The 22344-nt window shown below is 41.6% G+C and overlaps 1 protein-coding gene across 1 annotated transcript in view; it reads right to left on the reverse strand.

The window, feature by feature from the left end:
- The window catches only part of LOC124288031 (protein white-like), a 52980-nt gene that overhangs the window by 16003 nt on the left and 14633 nt on the right, over positions 1 to 22344 (reverse strand). Inside the window, exons 8-13 of the mRNA XM_046724588.1 lie at positions 10335 to 10366; positions 10078 to 10183; positions 7747 to 7878; positions 6761 to 6853; positions 2133 to 2190; positions 1213 to 1290 (exon numbers count right to left, since the gene is read on the reverse strand). Of these exons, the coding sequence (XP_046580544.1) occupies positions 1213 to 1290; positions 2133 to 2190; positions 6761 to 6853; positions 7747 to 7878; positions 10078 to 10183; positions 10335 to 10366 (499 nt within the window). The remainder of the gene's footprint in view (positions 1 to 1212; positions 1291 to 2132; positions 2191 to 6760; positions 6854 to 7746; positions 7879 to 10077; positions 10184 to 10334; positions 10367 to 22344) is intronic.

Genomic DNA, 22344 nt, shown 5'->3' on the forward strand with positions numbered 1-22344 from the left:
TAGTGTTTTTGATGCAGTGTTTTGGCGCCTGTTTTCAGCCTAGCAACGATTCGATAACGTTTTTAATTCTATTTGCAAGCGTATACATTCTTTTACATGGCAATTTGCATTACAATTTTTCATTAATGATTGCATTTTTTGCATCTTATTTCTATTTAAATCAAACACTGTGCCATTCATAATGCGTTAGATTCGCTAGTGATTCGCATCGTGGATGCCAAGGCTTTAGACTTCTCCCAACTAGCTAATAATGGCGTTGCCAGATGAATGTCCAGTTAGGTAGTCATAGCATAAATGATACATCCCTTCTACTTTATATGTTTTGAATAACGTCAACAACATACTGATTAAACAAGAATACATATATATTTTATATAATCTCATACTGACGTTCATTTTAGGAGCAGGCTTTAAATGGGAGTTACGCTGCACGGTAAGGTGCCATTGAACGAAACAAACTCACAGTTACATGTAAGCAGGGAGACTATATAAGTTGTAGAGTACCCCTGATGTAAGTGAGTTTACGCCGCTTTAAGCAATATTCCAGCAATATCACGGCGGGGGACACCAGAAATTGGCTTCACACATTGTGCCCATCACAGCTACGACTTTCTAAGTCTATGACAGACATGAGCGTTACGATAGTGCTAACATCGTTTCGTACAGCACACTGGCCCCGATTTTTAGCCTTCAGTTCCTTGGTGGCATTGAGTAATTGATTGTGTTATTTAGGGTTATCATTAACTATCCTACGTCATGAATGCTGGGGGCGGTAGAGTAGCCTAATAGTTAAAGCGTTCGCTCGTCACGCTGAAGACCCGGGTTCGATTCTCCACATGTATACAATGTGTAAAGCCCATTTCTGGTGTCCCCTGTCGTGACATTGATCGAATATTGCTAAAAGGGACGTAAAACCGTACTCACTCATGAATTTTGGGGAATCCCTTGTGTCGAACGTACGGTTGTGTCGAAGTAAAAGTATAGTTTTGTCCCTTCGTAATCCTTCTTTAGTGATCATTTGCGGTTGGGTCGAACAGATAACTCGAAGTATTACTAATACTTCGACAAAGTGGTGCTTGACTGTACTTAAGGGTCGAGAATATAACTTGCTGGGTCTGCTAATTTTCTGAGTTTAGTGCCCCTTTAACACATTGAGCAACGTCTCCATTGTTTCACGACGTTCTGGATTCACTAATCTCACCAATCACTCACCAAAGGATAGCGCAACATTGGAGCAAAGTATGAATGTCCCGGCACAGATCAGAAACGCCATTCCGTCGCTATATAATCCTGAAAAAGGAAGTGATTCCAGGTGAGAAATCTATATTTGTTGTTTAACGTCCCACGCAATATTCCAGCTATAGGTCGGCAGTCTGTAAATAATCGAGTCTGGACAAGACAATCCAGTAATCAACAGCATGAGCACCGATTTACGCATACATAGAGAACATGTGTCAACCAAGTCAGCGTGCCTGACCACCCGATCTGTCGCCTCTTATGACAAGCATGGGTTGTTGAAGACAAATTCTAACCCGGGTATTCACGTGTCTTGTAATCTATGCGTGTAGCAATAGGCGCCGCCTTGGATCGGGCGGTCAGGTTTGGTGACTTGGTTAATGGCCTGTTTACGTGGAACGCTGCTTCCATTATCAATCACCGGTTTGTTTGGTCGCCGTGATATATCTGTAATTGCTGTTCGTGCTTTCAAAACACCGAAAAAGCACGTAACATGCAGTGTGTATATGTATAATGCACACACTGAAACACACAACTATGCTGAAAGGGTGTCGGCCCGATACCGCGAAAATCTCAAATTACAGAGAACCGAAACCTCGAGAAAAAGATTGCAACCTATCCTGACTGTGAGCAAGAGTCACATTGCATTCTCATCTTACGGGGTACCCATTCACTGCTGGGTTAACGGCACATGTCAAACATAGTAACCCGCTGAAGAGACACCACATAGCATATGCTTGTGGGGGCTGGACCGATGAGGAAGCCGGAGTAAGCTGCTTAACGCCGTCACCCATCCACCTACTCTCCGCCACCATCACCTGATTTGTGATCTGTTCGATGTACACAGGGCAACGCGTCATCAGTTTTAATGAATTATGGTAAGTACAATAACTTACCTATCATCCAATAAAGGATTGCTACAAAGATCAACGGCACGGCGCAAAAGGTTGGAAGCTGAAAACAAATTTAATCGGCTGTCAATTGATGGTAAAGGTGTTCTCTTCGTTTCATACATCACGCAAAACGAATTATAGATTTAAGGGATTTAACAAACATGGGAGTAAGGTCTAATCTGGGAGAGGGTTTTTAGAAAGGTAGGAGTAAGGTCTAATCTGGGAGAGAGTTTTAGAAAGGTAGCAGTAAAGTCTCACCTCGGCGAGGGTTCTAGAAAGGTAGCATTGAGGTCTCACCTTGGCAAGGGTTTTAGAAAGGTAGCATTAAGGTCTCACCTCGGCGAGGGTTTAAGAAAGGTGGGAGTAAGGTCTCACCTTGGCGAGGGTTTTAGAAAGGTAGCATTAAGGTCTCACCTCGGCGAGGGTTTAAGAAAGGTAGCATTAAGGTCTCACCTTGGCAAGGGTTTTAGAAAGGTAGCATTAAGGTCTCACCTCGGCGAGGGTTTAAGAAAGGTGGGAGTAAGGTCTCACCTTGGCGAGGGTTTTAGAAAGGTAGCATTAAGATCTCACCTCGGCGAGGGTTTTAGAAAGGTAGCATTAACGTCTCACCTCGGCGAGGGTTTAAGAAAGGTAGCATTAAGGTCTCACCTCGGCGAGGGTTTTAGAAAGGTAGCAGTAAGGTCTCACCTCATGCGGGTTTAGAAAGGTAGCACCTTAAGGGTTCAGGAAGAGAAAGGTCCACCTCGGCGAGGGTTTTAAGAAAGGTAGGAATAAGGTCTCACCTCGGCGAGGGTTTAAGAAAGGTAGCATTAAGGTCTCACCTCGGCGAGGGTTTAAGAAAGGTGGGAATAAGGTCTCACCTCGTCGAGGGTTTTAGAAAGGTAGCATTAAGGTCTCACCTCGGCGAGGGTTTTAGAAAGGTAGCATTAAGGTCTCACCTCGGCGAGGGTTTTAGAAAGGTAGCATTAAGGTCTCACCTTGGCGAGGGTTTTAGAAAGGTAGCAGTAAGGTCTCACTTCGGCGAGGGCTCTAGAAATAGGAATAAGGTCTCACCCTCATGAGGGTTTTAGAAAGGTAGGGTCTCACCCCCATGAGGCCTAAAGGTAGGAGTAGGTCTCATCTCATCTCGGCGAGGGTTTTGAAAGGTAGGAATAAGGTCTCACCTCGGCGAGGGTTTTGGAAATAGAAGGTAGCAGTGTCTCACTTCGGCGAGGGTTTTAGAAAGGTAGGAATAAGGTCTCACCTCGGCGAGGGTTTTAGAAAGGTAGCATTAAGGTCTCACCTCGGCGGTTTTAGAAAGGTAGGAGTTTCACCTCGAAAGGTTTTAGCGAGGTAGGTAAGGTCTCACCTCGGCGAGGGTTTTAGAAAGGTAGGAGTAAGGTCTCATCTCGGCGAGGGTTTTAGAAAGGTAGGAATAAGGTCTCACCTCGGCGAGAGGTTTTTAGAAAGGTAGGAATAAGGTCTCATCTCGGCGAGGGTTTTAGAAAGGTAGGATAAAGGTCTCACCTTTTAGAAAGGCGAGGGTCTTTAGGGTTTTGCTAGAAGGTAGGAATAAGGTCTCATCTCAAGGGTTTTAGAAAAGGTAGGAATAAGGTCTCACCTCGGCGAGGGTTTTAGAAAGGTAGGAATAAGGTCTCACCTCGGCGAGGGTTTTAGAAAGGTAGGAAGAAGGTCTCATCTCGGCGAGGGTTTTAGAAAGGTAGGCCCGAGTAAGGTCTCACCTCGGCGAGGGTTTTTAGAAAGGTAGGAGTAAGGTCTCACCTCGGCGAGGGTTTTAGAAAGGTAGGAGTAAGGTCTCATCTCATCGGCGAGGGTTTAGAAAGGTAGGAAGAAGGTCTCACCTCGGCGAGGGTTTTAGAAAGGTAGCAGTAAGGTCTCACCTCGGCGAGGGTTTTAGAAAGGTAGGAATAAGGTCTCATCCTCGGCGAGGGTTTTAGAAAGCTGTAGGAATAAGGTCTCATCTCGGCGAGGGTTTTAGAAAGGTAGGGAATAAGGTCTCATCCTCGGCGAGGGTTTTAGAAAGGTAGGAATAAGGTCTCACCTCGGCGAGGGTTTTAGAAAGGTAGAGGGTTTTAGTAAGGTCTCACCTCGGCGAGGGTTTTAGAAAGGTAGGAATAAGGTCTCATCCCCGCAAGGAGTCGGCGAGGGTTTTAGAAAGGTAGCAATAAGGTCTCACCTCAAGCGGCCTTTTAGGGTTTTAGAAAAGGTCTCAGGAAGGGCTTTTTAGAAAGCGTAAGGTCTCACCTCGGCGAGGGTTTTAGAAAGGTAGGAATAAGGTCTCATCTCGGCGAGGGTTTTAGAAAGGTAGGAAGAAGGTCTCACCTCGGCGAGGGTTTTAGAAAGGTAGGAGTAAGGTCTCATCTCGGCGAGGGTTTTAGAAAGGTAGGAATAAGGTCTCATCTCGGCGAAAGGTAGTTTTAGAAAGGGTAGGAATAAGGTCTCATCTCGGCGAGGGTTTTAGAAAGGTAGGAATAAGGTCTCATCTCACCTCGGCGAGGGTTTTAGAAAGGTAGGAATAAGGTCTCACCTCGGCGAGGGTTTTAGAAAGGTAGGAATAAGGTCTCATCCTTCGGCGGAGGGTTTCACCTCAAGGCGAGGGTTTAAAGGTAGGAGACAAGGTCTCATCTCGGCGAGGGTTTTAGAAAGGTAGGAAATAAGGTCTCACCTCGGCGAGGTTTTAGAAAGGCGTAGGGTTTAGAAGGTCTCACCTCGGTTTTAGAAAGGTAGGGTAGGTCTCCTCGGCGAGGGTTTTAGAAAGGTAGGAATAAGGTCTCACCTCGGCGAGGGTTTTAGAAAGGTAGTGGTCTCACCTCGAGGGTTTTAGAAAGGTAAAGGTCTCATCTCTCGGCGAGGGTTTTAGAAAGGTAGGAATAAAGGTCTCATCTCGGCGTAGGGTTTAGAAAGGTAGGAAGGTCTCATCTCGGCGAGGGTCTCACCTCTCATCTCTCATGTAGGGGTTTAGAAAGGTAGGAATAAGGTCTCATCTCATCTCGGCGAGGGTTTTAGAAAGGTAGGAATAAGGTCTCACCTCGGCGAGGGTTTTAGAAAGGTAGGAATAAGGTCTCACCTCGGCGAGGGTTTTAGAAAGGTAGGAATAAGGTCTCATCTCGGCGAGGGTTTTGGAAGGTAGGAATAAAGGTCTCACCTCTCACGTAGGGTTTTAGAAAGGTAGGAGTAAGGTCTCACCTCGGCGAGGGTTTTAGAAAGGTAGGAGTAAGGTCTCATCTCGGCGAGGGTTTAGAAAGGTAGGAAGAAGGTCTCATCTCGGCGAGGGTTTTAGAAAGGTAGGAAGAAGGTCTCACCTCGGTGGGGGTTTTAGAAAAGGTAGGATAAGGTCTCATCTCGGCGAGGGTTTTAGAAAGGTAAGAGTAAGGTCTCATCTCGGTGAGGGTTTTAGGAAAGGTAGGATAAGGTCTCACCTCTGGCTGAGGGTTTAGAAAGGTAGGGTTTTAGAAAGGTAGGAGTAAGGTCTCATCTCGGCGAGGGTTTTAGAAAGGTAGGAGTAAGGTCTCACCTCGGCGAGGGTTTTAGAAAGAGTAGGAATAAGGTCTCATCTCGGCAGGGTTTTAGAAAGGTAGGAATAAGGTCTCACCTCATTGGGTTTTAGAAAGGTAGGAGTAAAGGTCTCATCTCGGCGAGGGTTTAGGGTAGGGGAAGGATCAGTCTTGGTAGAAATGGAAGGGGGTCTCATCTCAAAGCAGGGTTTTAGAAAAGGTAGGAATAAGGTCTCATCTCGGCAGGGTTTTAGAAAGGTAGGAGTAAGGTCTCACCTCTTGAAGGGTTTTAGAAAGGTAGGGAATAAAGGTCTCATCTCGGCTAGGGTCTTTGGAAAGGTAGGAGTAAAGGTCTCATCTCGGCGAGGGTTTTAGAAAGGTAGGAATAAAGGTCTCATCTCCAGGGAGGGTTTAGAAAGGTAGGAATAAGGTCTCACCTCAAGCAAGGTTTTAGAAAGGTAAGGAATAAGGTCTCATCTCGGCGAGGGTTTTAGAAAGGTAAGAGTAAGGTCTCACCTCGGCGAGGGTTTTAGAAAGGTAGGAATAAGGTCTCACCTCGGCGAGGGTTTTAGAAAAGGTAGGAATAAGGTCTCACCTCGGCGAGGGTTTTAGAAAGGTAAGAATAAGGTCTCACCTCGGGCGAGGGTTTTAGAAAAGGTAGGATCTAAGGTCTCATCTCGGCGAGGGTTTTAGAAAGGTAGGAATAAGGTCTCATCTCGGCGAGGGTTTTAGAAAGGTAGGAATAAAGGTCTCACCTCGGCGAGGGTTTTAGAATAAGGTCTCATCTCGGAGGGTTTTACTAAGTAAGGTCTCATCTCGGCGAGGGTTTTAGAAAGGTAGGAGTAAGGTCTCATCTCGGCGAGGGTTTTAGGTTTTTGTGCTCTCATCTCACCTCGAGGTTTTAGAAAGGTAAATAAGGTCTCATCTCGGCGAGGGTTTTAGAAAGGTAGGACCTCGGCGAGGGTCTAGAAAAGGTAGCACCTCGGCGAGGGTTTTAGAAAGGTAGCAGTAAGGTCTCATCTCGGCGAGGGTTTTAGAAAGGTAGGAGTAGGGTCTCACCTCGGCGAGGGTTTTAGAAAGGTAGCAGTAAGGTCTCACCTCGGCGAGGGTTTTAGAAAGGTAGGAGTAGGGTCTCACCTCGGCGAGGGTTTTGGAAAGATAGTACACATCGGTGCGGTACATCCCGCTCCCATACTCCCTCAAGAACACCGACACCTCCTCTGTGAAAGTCTGAAATACGTCATACTTCTTTCAGTGACCGTTATATGTGATATTATTGGGTGTTTACACTGACAGAACCATGTCGTTTGTGTCCCTTAACTGTGACAGGATCCACTAAACGATATCCATACTACATTGTTTCATTTAACCGATAAACATTTTGACCTAGGCCGCCACGTGTCAACGTTTTATGTTTTGGTACTTTTTCTTGAGCTGCGATACTAACATAAATAACAATCTTTTTTATTTCACTGCCAGTTTAGAAAAAGACATAATGAAATTGTACTTTTAACATCTACAATAATGTCGTATTATAACCAACCATGACTGTACTGTATACTGTAACATTGGCAACCGTGAAACATATCATTATAGACAAATTATGATGTTTGTTTAGTAACTGTGAACGAACAGTCGAGTTTGATATCAAGGTTCAAGCAGAGATGGCCTACACACATGTTGAAGAATCGAACCGGAGTCTTCAGCGTGACGAATTATCTCTTTAACCGCAAGCTAGCCTACACTGTCGTCCTTGGGGTATTAAAACATATGATCTAAAACACGCGATCTATCTTGCCACTGAATGACGACGGAGAACGAGCCAACACTTGGTCCCTATAATGATACGGTAATAATTTATTCATATGTATTGTTGTTGATTTACTTGAGATAATGGACTAACGCTAATATAATTTTGATAGAAACAAAGAATCCACCAATTAAGTGGGTTTTTTAACCTATGGGAAACCTAGACTTGCTTGATGATTGTAATATCTCGGCGTTATGAATAATAATATAATTCGGGGATACTGACATAGACAAATTAGGTTCCTAAATTATGGAATGGCCTTATCTTTAGTCCTAAGTGTGAAACTGTAAAATGACCCCTGACGGCGACTTACAGTGACAACAGCGATCAGGCATGTGACGGAGTTCATCATGATGGAGATATACAGGGCACCGTTGATGTTCATCACACCTTTTTGGTCGTATTTCTGGTTGAGATAGACTAGTCCCAGCAACAATGATACCGCCTGCAACATCACCACCAACATGTAGCGCAACAGCAACAACATCAACGACACTGTTCCCAAAACACGGACCACTGTCTTGGATGACACAAGTACTCACCACTGTCTATGTGACACAGGTACTCACCACTGTCTGTATCACACAGGTACTCACCACTGTCTGTATCACACAGGTACCCACCACTGTCTGTATAACACGGGTACTCACCACTGTCTGTATCACACAGGTACTCACTACTGTCTGTATCACACGGGTACTCACCACTGTCTGTATCACACAGGCACTCACCACTGTCTGTATCACACAGGTACTCACCACTGTCTGTATCACACAGGTACTCACCACTGTCTGTATCACACACGTATTCACCACTGTCTGTATCACACAGGTACTCACCACTGTCTGTATCACACAGGTACTCACCATTGTATGTATGACACAGGTACTCACAACTGTCTGCACCACACAGGTACTCACCACTGTCTGCATCACACAGGTATTCACCACTGTCTGTATCACACAGGTACTCACCACTGTCTGTATCACACAGGCACTCACCACTGTCTGTATAACACAGGTACTCACCACTGTCTGCATCACACAAGCACTCACCACTGTCTGTATCACACAGGTATTCACCACTGTCTGTATCACACAGGTACTCACCACTGTCTGTATCACACAGGTACTCACCACTGTCTGTATAACACAGGTACTCACCACTGTCTGCATCACACAAGCACTCACCACTGTCTGTATCACACAGGTACTCACCACTGTCTGTATAACCCAGGTAGTCACCACTGTCTGTATCACACAGGTACTCACCACTGTCTGCATCACACAAGCATCCACCACTGTCTGTATCACACAGGTACTCACCACTGTCTGTATCACACAGGTACTCACCACTGTCTGTATAACACAGGTACTCACCACTGTCTGTATCACACACGTACTCACCACTGTCTGTATAACACAGGTACTCACCACTGTCTGCATCACACAGGTATTCACCACTGTCTGTATCACACAGGTACTCACCACTGTCTGTATAACACAGGTACTCACCACTGTCTGCATCACACAAGCACTCACCACTGTCTGTATCACACAGGTATTCACCACTGTCTGTATCACACAGGTACTCACCACTGTCTGTATAACACAGGTACTCACCACTGTCTGCATCACACAAGCACTAACCACTGTCTGTATCACACAGGTAGTCGACACTGTCTGTATCACACAGGTACTCACCACTGTCTGCATCACACAAGCATCCACCACTGTCTGTATAACACAGGTATTCACCACTGTCTGTATCAGACAGGTACTCACCACTGTATCACACAGGTACTCACCACTGTCTGTATCACACAGGTACTCACCACTGTCTGTATCACACAGGTACTCACCACTGTCTGTATCATACAGGTACTCACATCCGTCGGTATCACACAGGTACTCACCACTGTCTGTATCACACAGGTACTCACCACTGTCTCTATCACACAGGTACTCACCACTGTCTCTATCACACAGGTACTCACCACTGTCTGTATAACACAGGTACTCACCACTGTCTGCATCACACAGGTACTCACATCTGTCTGTATCACACAGGTACTCACCACTGTCTGCATCACACAAGCATCCACCACTGTCTGTATCACACAGGTACTCACCACTGTCTGTATCACACAGGTACTCACCACTGTCTGTATCACACAGGTACTCACCACTGTCTGCATCACACAAGCATCCACCACTGTCTGTATCACACAGGTACTCACCACTGTCTGTATCACACAGGTACTCACCACTGTCTGTATCACACAGGTACTCACCACTGTCTGTATCACACAGGTACTCACCACTGTCTGTATCACACGGGTACTCACCACTGTCTGTATCACACAGGTACTCACCACTGTCTGTATAACCCAGGTAGTCACATCTGTCTGTATCACACAGGTACTCACCACTGTCTGTATAACACAGGTACTCACCACTGTCTGTATCACACAGGTACTCACCACTGTCTGTATCACACAGGTACTCACCAGTGTCTGTATAACACAGGTACTCACCACTGTCTGTATAACCCAGGTAGTCACCACTGTCTGTATCACACAGGTACTCACCACTGTCTGTATCACACAGGTACTCACCACTGTCTGTATCACACAGGTACTTACCACTGTCTGGATGATCCGAGCACTGAATAACGATGCATTTCTGTACACACAGATCCAACTTCTCCACAGTAGAATGGAGAGCTGTCTGATCCAAGTCGTCTGGTACCTGAAGTTGAAGAAAGGCGTAACGCTGAACGCTTCATAAAGCATGGTCCGTCATCAGAGAGTGTTGCAATCGTTACATACATCCCATTTACGGCAATGTCGTACATATGAGCTCACATGATGGATAACAGAGTTAGGAGACGTATACAAACCTATACCGTCCGTTTCCACATGTATCTTCTATCTGTAAACAAAGAATAGTGAGAAAGTGAGAATGTGTTTGTATCGACTTTTGCCAATATGGCAGCAATACCTCACAAGAAACCTTCCAATTGGTTTAATTCCATAACACCAATGTCGATCCTAGATCAGATCTTTCCCAACGACATTATTTTCCCTTCAGTCTTGCATTCTAAGGCACCAGTGAATATCCAGGTTAGAATTGATCTTCAGTAACCCATACAGAGACGAGCCTCCGTGGGGGCATTGGAAAACACAATTTACCAGCCTTACGTTGCAAAATGACGAGAACACTCCCATCACAGGAAGAGCTACAGTGAAGGAGTGGATCCTATATACCTGTCGTGGGAAAATGTTAATGTTTATGTGAAATCTGAGAGATGGAAGTGCTGTGGCGGAAGCTCAAAGGCTGTGAAACAGAAACAGATATTACGAAATGGTAAGTAAATTTTACCAAAATTATTTATGAAAGTCAGTGTGACGTTGTAATGATCATATTTGGTTTAACGCTGCACTCAGCAATATTCCGACTGGACAATCCAGTGATCAGCATCATGAGCATCAATTTACGCAGTAGGGATACGATGACGCGTCAACCAAGCGAGCCTGTTACGACGTAAATTGTAATAAAAACGCAAATTGTAATACTTGCAGCAAATTGTAATACTTGCAGCAAATTGTAATAAACTTGACTTAAATTGTAATAAAAACGTAAATTGTAATAAAAATTGACGTAAATTGTAATACGCAAATTGTAATAAAAATTGACGTCAATTGTAATAATTTTCGTTGCGGTAAAATGTAATAAATGTTTACGTAAATTGTAATAACAGTTTTAATCACTCGTAAATACGCGGGTGTTTGATTTTCGTTGCATTTCATACATCAAATAAGCTTATTAGGGCGATAACTCAAGAAAGAATTGATGGATTTTGTTCAAATTTGGTACCAAGGTATATTGGCGAGATTCACCGACCGAGTGAAATGGAGTGACCTTGAGATAATTTTCAAGGTCACAGCAAAAATCTGAGGGTTTTGCCAATGTAAAGAAAGACTTGACAAATCTTAGCTAAATGACGAAAATGATATTCGTCCTGATATATAATCGATATAAACTGTCCTCTGTATCATGTCTTTTCGCAAATATCTTTTGAGGTTTTGATATGTATACATATAAAGTGGGGATGGGGTAGGAGGTGGGTTTCTAACGGGTATATCTAACACACTTGCATGCATGTAGAGTCGGAGAGGTGGGTGGGTGTTCTAACGGGTATAACTACGAGGGACGTTCAAATAGTAGTCAGCCTCACCTAGAATATGATACAAATGCAGCTGTTTTTATGGGGGTTTTTTCTACATATTATCTGTCAGCCTCAAGCAAATTGGTTTTGCTATGTTGCAGCCTCACGATCCCCATTTTGTGAGACTTTGTATCTTGGCTTGGTACTCCCACAAAAGGTAAAATCTTAAACTTCAGGAAACAAAATATGCTCTGTTTGAGATTGGTAGAAGTCGGCTAGAATTAAACTTAGATATTAAACTGCACAAAAAAGCAATTTCAAAACTACAATCGCTTGTTCAAATGACTCCCCATTCTGTTTACTAAAAGAACTCGAGAAAGAAATGATGGATTTTGTTCAAATTTGGTACCAAGGTTTATTGACTGGAGATTGGAGATTTACCGACACCACTTGAATTTTGTGACCTTGAGGTCATTTTAAAGGTCACAGCGAAGGTGTAACAGTTTTGCACATGCCAAGCTTGGTAGCCGCGAACTCAGGAAAGTATTAATAGATTTTGATCCAATTTTATATCAAGGTGTATTGGCGGGATTCCCCCAACACCAATTGATTGGGAAACTTGTGCTCATTTTAAGTTCACAGTGAAAAGTGTTTTGCTCATGTCTAACTTTTTAGTGCGAAAATACAAGACAGAATTAATATGTTTTGCTTAAAGGTAGTACCAAGATGCGTTGGGAGCATTGTCTAACGCCAGTCGAATTCAGTGACCTTCGGATTATTTTCAAGGTCACAGCGAGTATTCTTGCGATATCTCCAAACCTAATGGATGGAATTTGTTCGCATTTTGTATCAAGGCATCAGATGACAGTTTCGGTAACGTTTACATAATTTTCAGGGTCAGACAGAGGAGAATTGCGACATTCAGATATCGACATGTGGCGGGGGTAATTGAGGGGTAGATTACCTCAATTCATATCTCGGTTTTTAAATAACAGACAATTTCAAGTTCGGGTGGGTTCCACACTGTCTCACTATTTCCACCAAGATCAGGGCGTCCCCCAAGGCAGCATCCTGTCTGTCACACTTTTTAGCATCAAAATTAACAGCCTCACTTACGTCCTGAACAGTTGCGTTGATGGGTCCCTTTTCGTGGATGACTTCAATATCTCATGTCGTGGTAAGAACATGCATGCAATAGAAAGGCAGCTACAACTCTGCCTTAACAAAATCCAAAAATGGGCCAATGAAAATGGTTTCAAGTTTTCAAAATCCAAAACAAATTGTATTCACTTTTGTCGTAAATACAAACCACACAAGGATCCAGACCTAACTTTAGATGGTACTCCCATCAAGGTAGTAGAAGAGGCCAAATTCCTTGGACTCATATTCGACCGCCACCTGACATTCTTACCACACATAAAATATTTGAAAACAAAGTGCTTGAAGGCTCTAGACTTTGCTAAAAGTAGTTTCAAATACAGAGTGGGGAGGATCAGACCACCCTCCTTCACTTGTACAGATCATTAGTTCGCAGTAAACTAGATTATGGCTCCATTGTCTACGGTGGAGCCTGCAAAAGCAATTTAGAAAAATTAGACTCTATCCACCACCAAGGACTGAGGCTCTGCCTGGGAGCTTTTAGGACCTCTCCGGTAGACAGTCTATATGCAGAGGCCAATGAACCTTCCCTTGAACAACGCCGCATTAAACTCTCACTGCGGTATATCACTAATTTACGTTCAAAATGAGTCCAATCCAGCATACAATTGTGTTTTCAACCCGCTCTATGAAAACTTATTTCCTAAACTGCCAAGCCTGGTTCCACCACTTGGAATCAGGATCAAACCACACATAACTGCAGCTAAAATTGATCTCGACATCATTGCACCATACCGACTTCTATCCTCACCACCATGGCAAATGGTGAAACCACAGGTCGATCTCACCCTCACCAAACTCAAAAAGTCTGAAACAAATCCCTTGGTGTTCCAACAGGAATACAACCAATTACGTTCTAAGTATAACACTCACAGATCCATTTTCACAGACGGATCCAAGGACGATGGCCAAGTTGCCAGCGCTACAGTCATTGGAGCCAAGACTGTCTCCTCTAGGATCCCCGACAACAGTTCCATTTTCACCGCTGAAGCCAAAACATCTTCTCAGCTTTGACCTACATTCAACAGCAAAATCAGTCCAAAAACTTCATCGTATTTACAGATTCATTATCCTGCCTTCAAGCACTTCTAAATGTGACTTCAAGTCACCCAATCATCCTGGACATATTAGAACTGTACAACGACCTTTCTACTGGCCAATATGACATCATCCTCTGCTGGTTGCCGGGTCACGTCGGCATAGCAGGTAACACTAAGGCCGATGCTGCAGCAAAAGCAGCTCTTGAAAAGCCCCTATCTCCACTGCTAATCCCATACAGTGACTTCAAACCCACTATCAAAAGCTATACTCGGGACCTGATGCAAAAAAGATGGGACACTCAAGTAGGAAGAAACAAACTCCATGAATTGAAGCCAACAATCGGTTATACCTACTTGGGTTGTCAGTCAAGACGCGATGAGGTAATTTTACGACGATGTCGTATTGGCCACAGATCGATTTACACATGACTATCTGCTGAAAACGGATGGGGTGTTCACCGTCAAGCATATTCTGCTTGAATGCGTGGACTTATCGCCTGCAAGGGACTCACATTATGATGCAACAAACCTAAAAGATCTGTTCTCACGCGTGAGCGCCCATCTGATACTGAACTACCTGAGGGAAGTTGATCTGTATCATAAATTGTAACTGTGAAATGTAACAACCATAAATTGTAACTATGAAATGTAACAAACCGCCTGCCTTTATATTTGATGCTATGACTTTTTCTGCTTTTGAATGACAATGTAATCAATAAATGTCTTTGAAATAAAACTCATTCCGAGTATGTACTTACAATATTTACTAATGCAAACTTGTTCTCGTCACTATATGGCTGGAAAAATGCCGATGTGACGTAAAGCTCAACTCAACTCAACTCAACTCAACTCAACTAATTTTCAAATTTTTGTTAGCATATGGTTTCTATAATTTCATGTTAATTCTACCAGCTGTGAAATTATTCGTGACACGTCTTAAAAAAGCCAGAGATTATTTGTGTATGTTTCGAAAATTAAAGTTAATTGTTTTTCATTATGGAGTTATTTTCGATGTTGACGCAAGGACATATTTTACGAGCAATAGCTTTCAATAATTTAATGTTATTTCTATTACATTTTGAAGTTCTTCATAGCATATCCCAAAATAACAGGATATTGTTTGTTTACGCTTTGAAATGTACGTTTCTTCTTCTTCATTTTCGAATTATTTTCAATGTTGACGCAAGGATATATTTGAAGTCAATTTTATGTTTTGATCATATGTGATTTATTCTGATTTATATGTTTCGATCATACATTCATATATTGCGTTGTCATAGTTTAACCTGGTTCGTATTATTTTCTTCATCATATTACTACATATTATTGTATTTTATGAGAGGGAATTTTAAGTTACATTTGCTAAGGATATCATAAATCGCTGGCGCCTGGTTATTCCTTGCCACATAGCAGTCAATCTGTCTACTCATTTGTTGTATTTGATTGATGCATTTAAAATAAAATGTAGAAATGATATTGAATTGCATCATTTGCTTCAAGGAATCGATCAGATGTGCTCGTTATCAAAGTAAAGTCAAAACTTCTTTCTGTAAGGTATACAGTGGAAGTTGACACCTTAATTGTTATGGGTAGACCAAAGAAATCATTTATTTAGTTTCACCGCTCAAAATACAACAAAAAATTCAACGGGTGGCATTAACCTCAAAGAATGATAATAACAATGCTTATAACATACGAGGGCAAACATATCGGGAATAATTTGTTTTCATGCGATATGCACATGGGTAAAATATCACTTTGTCATGGTGACATGACATCATGAACAATGTTATGACGTCACGTTGCTTCTAAGAAGCCGCCTTCTAAATACAACGATGACGGGGAGCCTGTCTCTGTTAGGAAGTAGATTATCGCGTAATTTCCGCAATTAAAGACTTCGGTAATAAATAGAAAATTATATTCGTGACCATAATATGCTAGGTTAACGACCTAAATATCGGCATATCCCTTCTCTGGTTCCTAAAATACCAAGATTTAGGCAGTTGTGTTGTAAACTGATATTTATCTTCTATAAAGTCGGCTATATTCAAACCATGAGAAATGTCGTCAAATAATGTCTGATGACAATTACCAACGTCCCAATAGTGTCCATATATTTTAGAAATCTATAACAATAAAGCACAACCTCACTACTTTTTTTGATAAATGACAAAGGATTAATCAACCATATTAAAAGGTTTTCAGGCTTGAAGGACGAAGCTCATTAAAATCTAACATCGGCCAACATTATTGTGATATTTTGTAAATTTCCAGGTAAATCATTGATATATACAAGGAACACAAATTAACCAAGGGCAGATCCTTGAGGAACCCCTGCAGTAACGTTTAGTTTTTCATAATGTTCCATTAACAGAGACACACTGTCGTCTATCAGGGCCCGGTTGTTCAAAACTCGGTTATCTTTTAACCAGCCGTTAAGTACATTTAACCGACTGTTACCTAATAACAGAGGGTTATCTTGTTGTTCAAAACTCTGTTAACGTTTAACAGGCTGTTAACGTGACGTTAAGTTAACACACCTAAGGACCGCCGCTAACTTTTTAACAGTGTGGTTAACTCGCAAATGGCGTTCATGGCTAACACTGCTTTCATGATGCCAGTTCAGCAAAGAAAGGATAGGGTGTATCGTGGACTGGACTTCGATATTGGAAATTATTCTGACGAAGAGTTACATACGAAACTGTATCTATGCACATCATAGGAACTAAAATACATGTTGTACAAGTACATGATGCCTACGTTTCATCTTTTAACACTTGTGGAAAGGTTTATATATGCTTTACTACACTAAATGTGTGAATTTCTTCTGTAAATATTATTCAACAAACACTTTCAAAGAACATAACACGTACACCCTATACCCACGTATGATATGATATTGAACAAGGCTACATGTAGATAATTAAATTAGTTTCATGAAAAAATATCCGAACGATTACATTATGATACTGAAAGTGTAATCGGCAGGATATGGTGATTGTGTATACTCTTATTCTACCGACCGTCACCTCAGAGAAATTGCCAAATACACTCCCATTTTAAGAAAGAGAAGAAGCCAGAAATGCCGATTATTACCGTTGTCGTTCTGCGTGATTTTGCGTCAGTCATGGCGTCACGCAGCACAGAAACTGTTTCGTGTAAACACATCACATTCCTGTATTGTATCTATATTTAATTTCCTATTTCTTGCTACTATGCTCTTTCCATGCAAATGGGTGTCTGAAAATTTGAGAAAATGCTACACAGTGTAAAGTCTGAAATTTTCTTTGTTTACATTTCAAACAGGTGTTGTCTTTCGAGCACAGCAGTTGTTTCCACCCCCAATATCTTTCGTTTCACTTTATCTAGACACTTGGTATTGGTGCCAAAAAGACCAGTTGTAATTAGATGCTAAAATGTATGAGGAATTCAGTAGGGCTGGGACGAGTAGGAAACAATGGAATCGAGTACCCGCATGTACGTACCCGAATCGGAATCGAGTACCCGGAAATGTAAGAAATACATTCGGGTCAACTTTCTGAATATTCAATCACGATTTGACAGAGATTATTGTAGAAAACTTGAACAGTTGGTACTAAGACATTAAAACTGAGCTTAAGCTATTTAATTTACGTCTGTGTAACCAATATAGAGAGTAACACCTTTACTTACATTCCTCGTTATAACAACGAACGTTTTGTTCCTGCTGCTACTGTAACTTAACTACTCACTGCTCATGCACAGATAAATTACAGTCATTAAAACTATGCTCCATTGATCGGACAATACCAATGATGTAAAAACCCGTGAAGGTCCGGGTTAGAATATGGATCTTCAGTAACCCATGCTTGTCGTAAGAGGCGACTAACGGGATCGGGTGGTCAGACTCGCTGACTTGGTTGACATATGTCATCGGTTCCCAATTGCGCACATCGATGCTCATGTTGTTGATCACCGGATTGTCTGGTCCAGACTCGATTATTTACAGACCGCCGCCATATAGCTGGAATATTGCTGAGTGCGGCGTAAAACTAAACTCACTCACTCACTCACTCAATGATGTAAATGTGTGTTACGTCAAAAATGAAAAAGACAAGCTATTGTCTGCCCTTGTCATTACAGAGCTCTCTCCCTCCGGATGCTCGATTCCTAGAAATAGGACTCGATTCCAGCTGTACCTGACCCGGATTCGAGTACCCGAGTACCCGTCCCAACCTTAGAATGCAGTGATTCATTTGTCGTCGCTGAATATGAAATACAAGTGATGTAATTGGCGTTTCAATACCGGCCTTCGCGAAACGTGATTTTGTAAACACTATCCAATAGGGCGCAAAGTGCACTTGGGCGTTCGTGTGAGTGTATTTATGAAAACATCTGAACACGATTCCAGGTTTATCGGCAACGTTTCAGAATTATTAGTGATTTTATTAAAAAACTGATATCATTGTTAATTAATATGCTATTTTTGAAAGTCTATACTCCAAGTAATTATCCGATTTTGTTTTGATATGTCCGTCTGGCATCCCTTCCCATAGATGGATTTTAATTATATTTTTACTAATCATTTCAGCAATAGGCCTAATTTCTTTTTCATTCTTCGAATGTTTTAATTGAAGCAAATCATCTTTTAAAAATGCTGTATTAATTGATGAAAACTTAGTTAGCATAAACATTGCTCTCGCAACTGATGTGTAGGAAAATAAACATAACATTATTATGTATCTATTTCTGTTGTGAGTGATATGCAGGCCTACTTCGTAGTCACTTTGATTAAATGTTATATTTGAATATCGAAACCTTTTTGTCACAGCGAACACAACACTATCTCTTGTCATATTACACGATAATATTTGGAATTTTTAACTTATTTTATAACAATATCTGAATGCTAATGTTATACACTGATAGGTTCATATAAGGAATACTATGGCACAATAGTATTTCTCTGCCGAATCGTAGCAGCGTTCTATAATACACTTATGAAATATAATACATGTTTTCCGTCCTTGAAGACATTGAAAAGAACTATCTATGCATTAAATGGAGGTTCACCTGATTAATGAGTATCGAGGAAATTATGTTTATCTACTACAGCGTTCTATAATACACTTATGAAATATAATACTGTAAACGTATTATATTTCGCGCAGGTTTTATTTATTATTATTTATTTATGTTTTGCGACCGTGAAGTCATTAACAAGAATTATGCATTTTCTGCAGTCACTTGTGAATTGAACTAAATGAAGGTTCATCTGATTAATGAGTATCGAGGAAATTATGTTCATCTATAAATTAGACGCAGCTTCATGTTTTTCAAGACATCTTTCCGGAATATGCGTCTGTGAAGGCGTTCAGATAATGACGATATTGCACAGTATTATTCATGAGATTCTTGTCAAAAGTAAGGTCGGATAATAGATCGATTTTATTCAGCAGTGTTGGCCCTGGGGCCTATAGTACGATTACAGTTTGATTACTTGCACGTGGTGCTAGTAACATATTAAGTTTCTATTGGTATTGAATGCATATTTCAGATAAAAGCTATGGTATTAATTACACAACATCTATATTGTTTGATGTTAAAAGATTTGGCAATGTGTGTTCATACATTACAATTTTTGACAGACTTGGCAAATAAATAATAAATGATATTGATAGCATCTTCACGACTTGGCCATACAGTCATGACAATTTAAGGAGTGAAAAGTGAGCGATAGGTCTTGTGGGAATTCAAAGATTCATTAAGACTGTAGCCGTCTGAGCGTAGCTCTGTGTGTAATATTTATATATTTTCTATCCACGGACAACATGCTTCTAATATTAATATTATTTTCATGGATTTATCATATTTTATCTATAGCTGTGCTATAGTTTTTCATTAAAATGTCTTTTCTGTTGCTGGAATTGAAGTAAGTCCCACACAGAGCTGGGATCATATGTCTTTGAAATATAAATTATGCAAACGGCTGGAACCTTGTGTTCCAATACAAAACGTTCGTAACGCTACGACATTCGCATGCCTATGATAAACTATAGAGTTGGCCTCAACCATTGACTGGATTACATTCTCTTCGTCAGCAGAGAAATTTCGACTTCTCTTTTACCTTCGGGTGCAGGCGACATTTTGCGTTTCCATTATTGGTAAACCGGAAGTAAACAGAAAACGGAACTATGGGATATATGGAAGCTAACCAGTGACGTTAACCACACTGTTAAACTTTGACGGCGACGTTAGCTAACGGCATGACTAACCATGTTTTGAACAACGCATATTTAACGTTCGGTTACCTAACGGCCGGTTAAGGATTTAACCGGCCGTTAGGAGTTAACCGGCGGTTAAGATAACCGAGTATTGAACAACCGGGCCCAGATAGATAGTTAGTTAACCAACTAAGTACGTTTCCACGAACACCATCATTTTCTAATTTGTGCAATATATCTTTATGCCCTGCCCTGTAAAAGCTTTTGAAATATCCCAAAAGAGCATACAGTAAAGGTGGTGATTATCTAGGACTGAGCATATATTATGATAAATGTCTATGTTGAGATGTAGTAGAATGACTAGCAGTAAATCCTGACTGGAATTTACTTAAAATGTTATGTTCATGGAAATGGTCGTGCACATGCTTTACCATTATTCTTTCAAGGATTTTCCAAAGGATAGGTATTAAACTAATAGGTCTGTAATTAGTTGGGAGGGATGCATTTCCTTCTTTCAAAATAGGAGTAACATTACCCGTTTTCCACAATGTAGGAAATACAGTAATAGTCACTCAGTGATATATTATACAACAAACAAAGAGGTTCAGCTATAGATGTACAAATTCGTTTTAACACTCTCATGTTAATGCCATCAGGTCCACTAGATTTGTTTGCTGGTAAGGTCTTATCAGATACCTCCTTTTTTGTTGTCGCATACTTTTGGGTTATTGAAACAAATGTGGACAACTTAAAGCTGATGTATGGCGTTATTACAGCAAAGGCTGAGCGGAAGGAGAAATAACATGGTTCCGGCACTGTGAGACTATTAAGGAAGGTCACATGCAGCGCAATAATATTCCAATTATGTACTGCCAAAAAATAATTTACAGTAGTGAGCTGAATAGACTTAAGAATTACGAGTTGGTACGTGTGGCATATTTGGCTGTGCTCTAAGATAGACATCCTCGATAATCTCCAGGGTATACGTTACGATAACTCTCCACTATACCCTGGATGCATCCACGGCTTAGGGCGATGATTTTATTACCTCCCTTGGCTGGATCCGCATTCTCACAGTAGCCAATCAGCTAAGCCGCCGTTACAACCGAGCTTGCCAGTGTCAACAAGGATAGCGGTCGCAGTCGCGAAGGTTTGTTCGCAGTGCCACTCAGATTTTTCGGGAAATAATAAAGACAAATTGACAGATCTGAAACTTTAAAATATATATGACAGAACTCCTTCTACTTCTTTCAGAGTACCTCTGCATCAATTGTGTTGCCAAGTTTTAACGGTTAGATAATTTAAGAAGCGAAAGTGAGTTGTGATTGGTACGCTCAACTTCCCAGCGTAGGCACCTGATTGGATAAAAAGCCAGCCAATTGAGGTAATAAAATCATCGCCCTAAGCCGTGGATGCATCCAGGGCATAGTGGAGAGTGATCGTAACGTATACCCTGGAGATTATCGAGGATGTAAGAGAGATAAAGTGCTATTCTATTGGGACAGCTAGGGACACTTGTGCGGACAAAGAGGCACCTCATCGCCCTTTGTTCACCACTGAACCTTTTAATCCCTCGAAACAAGCACCTCACAAGATCTGCTAGACTAAGGCTTAGTCTCTGAATATATATAATTTTGATAGTAACAAACAAGCCCATTTATATTGAAAAGGAGCCCTAGGGAGACCAGACTATTTTCTAGACTTGCTTTATTTAGGGCTTTAGCACTGCAGAGAGGGCTTGGCAGTAGGGAAATTAATGTGGTTCAGGGACTGTGAGACAGACTAAAGATCTGCCAACACCGCAGACAAGACGTAACTGATACTGGTAGCAAGAGCGAGTGCAGCTTAATAAGGCGTGTTAGCTTGCGTAATACTGCTTTCTTTGTCAGGCTCTTTTGGTGATAAGAATAATGAGTTCACGTGGACGTGCAGCACATTGAATACTCGGATGATATACTCCAGTAGAAAAATCATATCTGCGGATATATATATATATATGTCTGCGGATCTAAGTCGACCATATCAGATTAATGTCTATTAATATATCGCTCATCTCCTACGTATATACGAGATATTAAGTACTACGTAGGGGATAATTTGTCCTACGTAGCAGAAAATATGCCTTACGTAGGAGATATTAAGTCCTACGTAGGAGATAGTGAGACCAAACATTTTTTTCACCGTGGCCCTACTACGCTTCCGTAGTACTAAACCCTAACTTGAAACTCTACATATTACTGTAAGAGACAGTTATCATGAACATAGAACCGTTCATAGAGAACCGTTCTCTGTCAAGTTTGTACAGGAGGTGGTGCGCGTGTAAACGTATGAAGTAATATC

Source organism: Haliotis rubra, unplaced genomic scaffold (assembly GCF_003918875.1).
Source record: "Haliotis rubra isolate DU_JTF1 unplaced genomic scaffold, ASM391887v1 Scf41, whole genome shotgun sequence".
Classification (NCBI taxonomy): Eukaryota; Metazoa; Mollusca; class Gastropoda; order Lepetellida; family Haliotidae; genus Haliotis; species Haliotis rubra.